At 32.9% G+C, this 10,696-nt stretch overlaps 1 protein-coding gene across 1 annotated transcript; it reads right to left on the reverse strand.

Annotated features, from left to right (window-relative positions):
- Positions 1-6,398: 6,398 nt before the first annotated feature.
- On the reverse strand, positions 6,399-9,309 carry LOC107886550 (L-tryptophan--pyruvate aminotransferase 1). The gene is made up of 5 exons (XM_016810546.2): positions 8,919-9,309; positions 8,377-8,689; positions 7,241-7,521; positions 6,859-7,160; positions 6,399-6,770 (listed from the first exon to the last, which is right to left on the reverse strand). The coding sequence occupies exons 1-5, from the start codon at positions 9,023-9,025 to the stop codon at positions 6,568-6,570; spliced, it is 1,206 nt and encodes a 401-aa protein (XP_016666035.1). The 5' UTR covers positions 9,026-9,309; the 3' UTR covers positions 6,399-6,567.
- Between the last annotated feature and the right edge of the window lie 1,387 nt (positions 9,310-10,696).

Here is a 10,696-nt window from a genome sequence, read left to right on the forward strand (position 1 = left end):
AACTTATATGAAAAACTTGTATAAATAATTCTACCAGTGCCATTTATTTATAAGAAGAAATAGGAGAATACTGGTTGAATTTGTAAAATACAAACAATATTTATTTAATAGTCTTCTAGTTTAACCATAAGAGAGAGGTGGCACTCCCTATTTAACTACACCATTGGGTCTTTTCTATATTGGGTCAAATTATGTGTTTTTTGAACGTTTAACCCAATACTTTATAATTTAATTTAACCCAATACATGTTTTTCTATTTCTCAAAATAAATATTAATTAATTAATTACTTTAGATAAATTAATTTTTCAATTAAATAATTTTCTCAACCCAATTCTAATTTCGTTAAAATTATGACAATTTTATCGAAAAAGAATATATGAATAAATATATTTAATTTTCATATTCAACAGATTCACAATTACTAATTAATTTAATTTCATTTCCGAACTTCAATTTTTTAATTAAATAATAATTCGAAAACCTTAAATTAATTCTCAAGTCATTTTTATACTCAATGAGAAAACACATTCATTTGCGAATGTGACTCATGTATCTAACTTTATCATTTCCATCAACTTCTGCCTATTTGGTTTGACATGCAATTCATTTATGATTTCAACAAGCTAGCAGATGCACCGATTGAACATATGCAAATAGGGCTCAAATGATTTATAATTAAGTTTCAGCTTTTCGCCTATTAATTATAAACTCATTTAGTCATGAAGTCATTCCACTATAATATCATGACTGAGCTCTCTTTGATTACATGCCATTAGAAAAGCTACTCATTCAGTGCACGTCTAATGATCTTATCATAAGTGTGTTACCTTTATAAGATATCCTTAATCTTTTGGGGATAAATCTATTCTCCTAATATGATCTTATTTTTTTTCTTATGGTAATCATTACATATTCTTTCATGAAAAGTTAATTACTATCAAATAGTAATCAAATCATTTATCACAAAGACAAGCGACCCATGGCCACGTTTACTTTCATCTATAATGTAATGTCAATAAGAGGATATTATTTACTTATTTCTTAGGGGCTTAATGGCAAATTTGGCCACTAACGTTTGAATGTTTTGTCAAAATGACCCTAATTGTATTTTTGAGCCATTTTTTGCTATCAATCTTTGTTCTTTTTTTTTCAATATGCTTTTTTGAACAATTTTAATGAAAGTATCATTAAAAAGTTAACAAGGATGATGTGGAATTCCATATGTTGAATATTTTTAATGAGATGTAATTTATTATTTAGATAACTCAATAAGATAATTGCATGTGGGAAATAATAAAATAAATAAATAGTACATTATAGTAAAAAAAATCTTAATTTAAAGAAAATAAATGTAATTATCTAACAAAACTAACTCAGTAGAAAAATTTCTCAATAAATAAACGTATGAAAGATTGAAACCTTTTGAAAGAAAAGAAAGATTGAAACCTTGAATTTATTCATTAAATTTGTTAAAAAATGCAGTTTGAAAAAAAAATCAAAAGTTGATGGCTGAAAAAGGCTCAAAAATACAATTAGGACCATTTTGACAAAACATGCAACCATTAGTGGCCAAATTTATCATTAAGCCTTTCTTAGGCTATGAATTCTACTATTGTGAATGATGCTATATATTGCAGAAGTCTTATACCCAACGCACTAGCTTTAAGTTTATTATCTATTTAAACTCAAGCTTTTACATACATCAAAGTAGGGGTGAGAAAAATTCGGTTCGATTCGAAAAACTCGATAAAAAATTCAAATTTTGAATTAAATAGTTCAAGTTATTTGAGTTAATCGAGTTATTTGGATCAACTTGAATAAAAAAAATTAAATTTTTCGGTTTAACTCGAATATGAATTACACAATTCGAGTTATCCAAAAATCCGAATAACAAAAGGAAAAACTTCGTCGTTTTGATAAATATTTACTCTTTCTAAAGTTAAAAATCAAAACCATTAAGTTATTTGGCAAAACTACGTTGTTTTTATAATTGTTTATTTATTAAGTTAAAAGGCAAAACCATTATATTATTTATGTAGTTAAATAATCTTGTACTTTATCTACTAGTTAAATAATTGATCCATGTAAATGTAACATTGAGTATAAATAATAGGATTCGTTAACTCGACTTGACTCGAAATTTTTTGATTCGATTCAATTTGAAAAATTTTCAAATTGAGTTTGGTTGCTAAAATAGAATTCGTCAACTTGACTAACTCGAAATTGTTTTACTCGATTCGACTCAACTCGACCGGATACTCACCCCTACATCAAAGTATATAAGTTACACATACATAGTTTCATCACCCACTCAGTATTAAGGTACATCACACTATGTACATCACGAGTGAATAAATCCATTAACGTATCTAGTTCCTATTCTACTTGGGTCATGTCCGATATATTGTTAATCCAGTTAATCACATCTATGTCTTTATCTTTTGGGAGTCATCTGCTTCGATACTTAAGACAAACCATCTCCTTAATTGGACTTGATAAACAACATATTAGTCTTTCGATCGGTTTACTTATTTCTGATTAGACTAAGGACATTTTTATGTTCATTTGCTAATACAAGTTGTCTTTTCTTATTATGATCCGACCATATAATACCACTTAGTGTTAGTTAAATGTTAGATAACCAGTGAGCTAATATTTGTTTCCATTTTACTTCGCGTACAAAAATCAATGAAGATAATATAAAATAGTGTTAATGTAATTAATGAATATTATAATTAAACCAATTTGTTCGAAAAATAAAAATATACAAAATGAATATATTACACTTAGGGCACTAGATCTAACATGTAGAACTGAAAATATAGAATAAATGAAAACGACGATTAAGAGAAATGATCGCATCCCTATCTACAACCAATGTGTTTTCTCGCTAAGTACAAAAGATGACTTAGAACTTAAATTAATTTTTTTGAATTATTATTTAATTGATTTCAATTAAATAATTGAAGTTCGAAATGAGAATTAAATTAATTAGTCATAATAGTTTTATTGAACATAACAATTAAATATATTTCATCGTAAATTTTAATACGGTGAAGTTATCATGACTTGAACGAAATTAGAATTGAATTTATAAAATAATTTAATTGGGTAAATTAATTAATTAATATTTTTGAAAATAAAAAATAATTATTGGGTTGAATAAATTATAAGTGTTTGTAACAAATCTAGATAATACATATAATTGTATCTAATATATGAGATGGGCTTGAGAGCTCATCCTATGTGAAATGGGTTTGTCAGTGCCCCATAGTATTCTATATATAGTGGAATATTTTATTTTTTATTAAAATATTATTATTTAATTATGTTTTATTTATGTAAAATTCTTGTACTTTTTCCTTATGTATAGGAACTACGAGATAATCTAAAACACACAAGGATCAATAGATCAAGTGTCGTTACTCTATCAAAAAATAGTGGTAATTTATTTACAAAATAAATTCTATTTTCTGTTAAGCTCAAAAAAAAAAATTTGGTTCCCATAGAGATAAAATTAACTTTCCCACTTAAAGTTAATCAAAGTTTTAGTTATGTGCATTTGGTTCGTTTTTTTAGCCCACACTTAAAACAATTCGGGGTTCGAAGATAATTGAGAAAATCGTTTGGTAATAAGTTAGTAAACGATTTAGACTGCTTTGCTCAAAGCACAAATAATAGTTGGATTTAGGGTTTGTTATACATATATATCGGAAGGCTTTGGTTATAATAGAAGATGTTAAACTTCTGTTATGCAATGTTCGCTATTTTTTTAATCTATTCCCATTTTCAGTGATTGTTCTTTGAATAGCCTAAATGATTTGCTAAAGGAGTGTGAAATACTGTAGCATCTTTCATCTTGAACTTGTTTAATATCTTTTAAATGTAACTAGCTTAGCGACAACTTCGAACTCCCAACTATTCTATCTCGGATTATTCTCATCCCAAGAATTTGCTTAGCCTTTCTAAAATCTTTATTTGTGAACTTAGATGCCAATTGGTCCTTCAACTTGTTGATTTCTTGCATGGTAGGTCTTGCAATGAGCATACCATACCATCCACATAAAACAATAAGATAATATACCGATCATCATAATATTTGTAATAACAACAATGATCCATCACACCGTTTGAAACCATGACTATCCATGAATGCTTCAAACCGTACAAGTTTTTTCAAGCTTGCGCACAAGACTTTCTTTACCCTGAATTAAGAAAACCTTTCAACTAAACTAAATAGATGTCTTCATCCAAATCACCATGAAGAAATGTGGGTTTTACATATAGTTGTTCAAGATGTAAATCTTCAAAAGTAACAATACTCAACATCAACCTGATTGTAGTTATATTAACAATAGGAAAGAATATTTCAGTATAATCTATATTCAGTATAATCTTTACCTTCCCTTCGTAGAAAGCCTTTCACAACTAGCCTTGTACCTATTACTACCATCATGGTACACATATATTTTGCAGTTCATCTTTCCTTTGAGGACTGTGGTTAGTACCCTGTCTAATTCTTTTGTAATGAGTTCATCTCGTCTTAGATAGTTTACTCCCACTTGACAAAATCATCCACTTGCCATGCTTCATCGTAACATTTTGGTTCACTTGCATTAGTTAGTAATAAATAATACTAGGAAGGAGAATAGCATTGAACAAGTTTAGGGGTTCTGCTACATTTTGTAATTTGAGCCTCAGCTGTGACCTGTTCTGTTATTGTCGGAATATTATCTGAATTTCTTGTTGCCCTTCAACCACATCATCCTCATAAGTCTCTTCTAGCTCAACATGTTCACACTTTCATTCTTGCTTTCCTACATTAGCAAGCTCTGGTGTCACAGGTTGCGGATGATCTAGCCCCGAGGCACTTAAACATGCTTATCTTTATAGACATCTATTGAGTATGTATCATATTTCAGTTAAATAAGAGATTGTTTGCAAGTCAAGTTAAATAAAATATATTTTCTTTTTAGAAGATTTAGTATTTATTAATTTAATATATTTAACATTTATTAATATAATTTATTTGACCGACGAATTTAGCTTATAATAATGTTCTTTTACAACCTTAGAAATACATCTATTAAAGATTAGAACTCATAATATTTTTGGAAAATTGTGTTTATATTTTGAAAGTTCTTTATTTTAGGGTTTCAAGGTTTAATTTTTCATATTTTGTACTCATCGTTCTTTTTCCATTATAATAAAATTATCTTTAGCAGCCGTGATTTTTTTAAGTTTATGTATTCAATTTTTCAATTTCTTCTGTTATTTTTATTGGTTGGTTGCTTAATCGGGTTGATCCCAACAACATCATTTCCATCGAATATTACATTTCTCCCCCCTCAGAATCTTGTTATTCTCAGCATCCTAAAATTAGAAGCTAAAATAATTTCCACCATATCCAACGAAAAAGACGTTCTAGTCTTGGGTTCTAGTTTATCTCATTATCGGAGTCGATATGCAGATATGAAGCACAACAGAATATCTTTAAATGCAATAGGTTTACTTCTTTCCCTATCCAAACTAGATGGTAGTTATTGTAACAATGCCGGCGCTTGGAATTCATCAAATTAATATCAACAGAAGTTAATTGATGAGTATCATGTTGAACTCATTGATATGATCCATAATTGAAGTACCTTTAGCCATCTTTAGATTGAACAAACGGCGTATTGTTTGACGTAGATGGCCTTTCATACATATTTCGTAATGCGCTTATTGGATCAGCCGAAGTCTTTTCATTCCTGACGTTGTACACACAGTTTCTAGCTAAAGTCAACTGAATAATTCCTAAGTTTTGCCTTTAGCTAGAGGAACAAAATGAAATAAGCATTAAAATGTTCCAGCAAAGCAAAACTGAGTACACACTTGCTGCAAGAGGACTCTACCTACCCTGTAGACAGAAGTTTGCATCACAGCTAAGTCTAATACAAATTTAAACTAAATTATCGTCCAAGATCTGACTGAAAAATGAAAAGCCATGTCTTCGTAGTGAGTTATTTGCATCCATTGGGAAAGATAGCAGGCGTTGTCTCCTTTGTCTCTGGAAGCAAACGAAACATGGAAGATATTTTAATAGTAAATTTGTCCCCTCAATGGGACATTTTTTCGATTCTGTAAATTGCATTCTGTTAGAGTTAAGAGGAGACAAGAGATCCCATCCCAACCGTTCATTTCACTTATGATTTCTAAAAGCAGCTTTGGAAGAAGGTTCTTATTGCCAGCGGCATTCAAAAAACAATGGGGGATTGGCAAGCTTAATTGGACAGGGCAAAGTCGAGACTTTTAGCTTGGGTATGTGTTTGATTTGATGTGATATATTTAATTTGTCAAAGTACTTTTCATGCAATTAAAATATAAATAAAACTAACATAGTTAAACAAGCAACATGGATGTGAAACCATCATAGATAGAATGAACTGTTTAAACCATAGAAATAAGCCCCAACCTTTTTAAGACCCAGAAAAAAAGCATTCTATACTGACTCCGTATGGAGCTGAAGTCTAAATACTCAACCTATACACCTAAAGAAGAACGAAGGCTTTTGATCTTCATCAAAACTAATTATTTCCATTGATGATGGTGCCTTGGATTGCAGACAACCTCTCCAAGAGAAGGTTAAACTCCTCATCAGGACTCAGCATGCTAATCCTTGTATAATTTGAGTCCACCCCAAAATTTGTTCCGCCCCTTGTGACTATCTTAAGCTCTCTTAAGAGATTGTCACAATTCAACCCGTCCTTGCTCTTCAACCATGCAAAGGCTGTACCAGGGAAAAGAAACCGAATTTCACAAGTTAAATGAAATAGCTGTTTTCATTATATGCCAAAATGATATGATCAGTCATTTACCAGGGCTTGGATCAGTGTATTTGCCAATGAAGTTGCAGTAATCTTGAGGGTACTTAGGCAGACTGAAAACTCCATTGCGTTTAACCACCTCACGCAGCTTTTCCCATCTATCAGACATGAGCCGCAGTCCATATTCAAAGAAATTCTCCTCTTTATCAGGCGCAGAATTCTGGCAGTCGTCACTGATCACTTCGAGAATCTTGGCAGCCCGGAGTTGGGATTCTTTCGACACCCCAATGCTACTCAGCTCCATGAACTTAACCATCTTGGTTGCCACTTCTATATCCTTAACGATAGCCCATCTGCAGAATAAAAAAAGCTTATAAAAAAAAAAACAAAAAACTTCCATCTTCTCGATTATTTCATGGCAGGAGATTCTTACCCAATGCGGGAACCAGCATGTCCAGTGGCTTTGGAGAAGGTGAAAAGCATAATATCATTATCAGCCTTACCAGTAATGGGGGTGTACTGGGGCCAATAGTAGGCTAAGTCGTGAATAAGTTTACCACCATCACGATTCACCACTGCTTCTCGGATTGCACCATCAGGATTGTTGGGCGAAGTGACCACCTCTATATATGCTCCATCTTTATCAAAGGAGTAAGCATCGCCTGCCCATTTGTATAGCCCTGAACGGAGGAACTCCGTTTCCTCTGGATATGACTGTGAATTCAGAGGTAAATTTTAGCAAACAGATGGTAGGCAACAAGCTGAAAAGACGAGATAGTGGCAGCACCAGGTTTAATTTCATCTTTTGAAGAAACTAGAGACATGAAACACATGAAAATGTGCAAATCATTTAGAATATCTCCATGGTCTCCGGAAAACGTGCGTAACATGAGTAATGTCTGGCTTTTGTATCTCAAAAACCGCTTATAATATAATGTTGAATGTTTATGGTTGGGTATTTTTCCGCAAACAACCATGATGGAGTCCAATCACCCATATAAATCCTAGTTGGTGCTTAATAAATTTGATAAAGCTTGGCCCATGAAATGTCATTTTAATCATAAAAATGGTGTAGAAATTTAAAAAAAAAAGCCGAAAGGTGAGTGGGTTTTTTCACCAGACCGTGGAGAATCTGGGGTTGACCCACCACATGGTTTCAAAAGCAAGACATGTCCATGTTACCATGTTCGCCCTAAGATCCAAAAACAATGCTTGCATGCATATGTTTGATAACTAATATGTTTTTAAGAAAACATGTTTGTTCCATTGTCCCCATTTCTTTCTCAGTAATTTGTCTATTCCACTTTTGACAACCCCTTAATGCAAACGTTCCCAATGTCATTGAAAAATGGAACCGAATGCATTAATGGAAGATGTTCTAATAAACATGGAAACACCACTTGGCCCGTCCCTGAACCACCCTCAGTCAATAAGATAAGAACCTAATAAATCCAATACGACAACAATGATTTTGACTTAACTGGGTTAAAAGAAAAAAAAAACAAAGAAGTAGTCAAAATCTCTCGTGTCAACCAAAATGAAGGGTTAAAAGTTTATCAAAGGGCTAACCGAGTAGAAAGGGGCGGCGGCGACGACGCTGAGGGGCTCAGTGTCAGGGTCGTAGGAAGAAGAGAGGGCGTAGAGCACGGCCTGGAAGAGCTGGGTTGAGCCATTGCCTACCACAATATATCGATCGTCGTCAACCACTGCATTTCCAACGACGCAATGCAACCTCCGGATGGCACGATCAAGCTCCGGCATCAAGAACCAGCAAAAGTGTCCCGCGTTGCTGAAGTAGCTCATCAAATTATGGCCAGAGATCACGACCGTACATTTCTCTCCCATTTGCCTCCAGTATGACTCGTACATGGTAGGATCACCACTGTGAAAAATAGAAATAAAACCAAATCCTATTATCATGCTATCGATTTAGCCAATAAATCTAAAATCCCTCGCATTGCATGCACCGATGTGGGATTTAAGTGGAATACTGATTAATGTAACAGTCACAAACCCCCCACAGAAAGGGAAATAAAATAAAATAGAGGTGAAGTTGATTGAAAAGAAAAACATGCAATAGCCGATGAAATCAATGCAGGCGATGGACAAACCGAGCGAAGTTGATGACACGGTCAGAGGAGAGAGTAGTGGGTGCCTTCTTGGCGGAGGTCACGACGGATTTCGTAGCGGAAACTGCCTTCTCAAAGCCGACCACCATCTTGGCTTCTATAAAAGTGAATGTGAAATTATACTCTCTTTTTTTTTTTCTTTAGCAAGTAAATAATGTTTTGGCGTATGATGTGGACGGAGGATGGATATGGGTTTATATATATAGGGGGACAAAATTCAAGAGCTCAATAGATGCATGAACCCTAATTCATTTTATATTGGTTTCCAAAAAACATGTCGGATTCTGGTTTTTTGAGTGAATCAAACCAACGAAAAATTTAACAATGAGGCCGAAAAGGCAAAATATCTCGGAAATATTAATGACGATATCCAGAGATGTACTTACTATAATGGAGAGTTATCTGTTTTAGACTTGGTACACCTTACTAAAGTTAAGGTGTTGAGTAGATTCTTCACAAAATTACAATTAGTTCCCTTTTTTTGGATAATTTTCAGTTCGTTGCATTTTCATTATTCATAAATGTATCCTAAAGATATTTATTGCTAACATATAATTGATAATAATTGATTAAAATTTAATTTTGAAAAGAATTAGAATTCAACTTTCCATAAAAAATTTATATCCGTAAATGATGATTAAAGTTACAATGAATAAGAATCGATAGAAAAATAGAAGGATTTTCGTCCCATCGCCCCTACAACATTCATATTTATTAGAGGTGGACATAGCCTTTTGCTTATGGAATCCCCTATTGAGTGAATAAAATTGAAGTGCTAAATCAAATCAAAAACTTGAGAGGGCTTTCTTCTAGCCTAGAGCCGTTTAGGAGACTTCACTGCTATTAAAAACCTTGAGGACAAAAAAAAAAAAAAACCAAGTTGTACCAAGAAAATGCATCTTTTAGGTAATGGATTGATGATTCCAATCTCATAGACATGCACATTAGTGGAGGTGCTTTCACTTGGTCTAATAATTGAATAGGCATCTAGGCAATCCAGTAAAAGTTAGACAGGATGGTATGTAATGAGAAATGGATTGATCTCTTTTCTTCGGCCTTTGGAGTTGCTGACCCACCATCCACTCGGATCACTCTCCCATCAAGAACAACTGTCACTATAGAATGATTAAGTTCCAGCTCAAATGGACCTTGGATTAAGAATACGAAGAGCTAATTTAAGGGAAATGGCTAACTCCTCGTTCTCTCAACTCTTAAATCACCTTAAATGAGAAATTACAAGCCATTCAGCATGGCTTACAAGCATGGAAACTCTAGAAGAAACATCGACTTCCTCATAAAAAAGACTTGCTGATATCCAAGAAGAGCCACTCACTCCTAAATCTAAAGAAGAAGCAATGAAGATAAAAAGTCAACTTGATAAATTATGGAAATGGAGGAATGTCATTAGCTCCAATGCTCTACAATCCAATGGTTCAATCAACGGAATTATAAGACATGCTTCTTCCATGCCACCGCCCAACATCATAAAAGGCTAAATGCTATCCACCGGCTTAGAGGAATGGATAGAATTCAACACTATTCTAGAATTCAACAACACTATTCTAGAATTCAACAAGGTTCTAGTATGGAGGGTTTCTCACTTGAAAGCGGATGAGCTAAGGAGGGGTGAGTAAAATTCGATTTGATTTGAAAAATTGGATAAAAAATTCAAATTTTGGATTAAATAGTTCGAGTTATTTGAGTTAATCGAGTTATTCGGATCAACTCAAATAAAAAATCAATTTTTTTCATTTTAACTC

Source organism: Gossypium hirsutum, chromosome A03, assembly GCF_007990345.1.
Source record: "Gossypium hirsutum isolate 1008001.06 chromosome A03, Gossypium_hirsutum_v2.1, whole genome shotgun sequence".
Lineage (NCBI taxonomy): Eukaryota > Viridiplantae > Streptophyta > Magnoliopsida > Malvales > Malvaceae > Gossypium > Gossypium hirsutum.

Bases quoted from the DNA above. Each gene is read 5' to 3' on its own strand.
- LOC107886550 (XM_016810546.2), bottom strand. From the start codon at position 9,025: ATGGTGGTCGGCTTTGAGAAGGCAGTTTCCGCTACGAAATCCGTCGTG. The intron at 7,522-8,376 runs GTTAGCCCTTTG...CTGAATTCACAG, and splicing joins CCGCCGCCCCTTTCTACTCG to TCATATCCAGAGGAAACGGA. The intron at 7,161-7,240 runs GTAAGAATCTCC...TTTATTCTGCAG, and splicing joins CATGCTGGTTCCCGCATTGG to ATGGGCTATCGTTAAGGATA.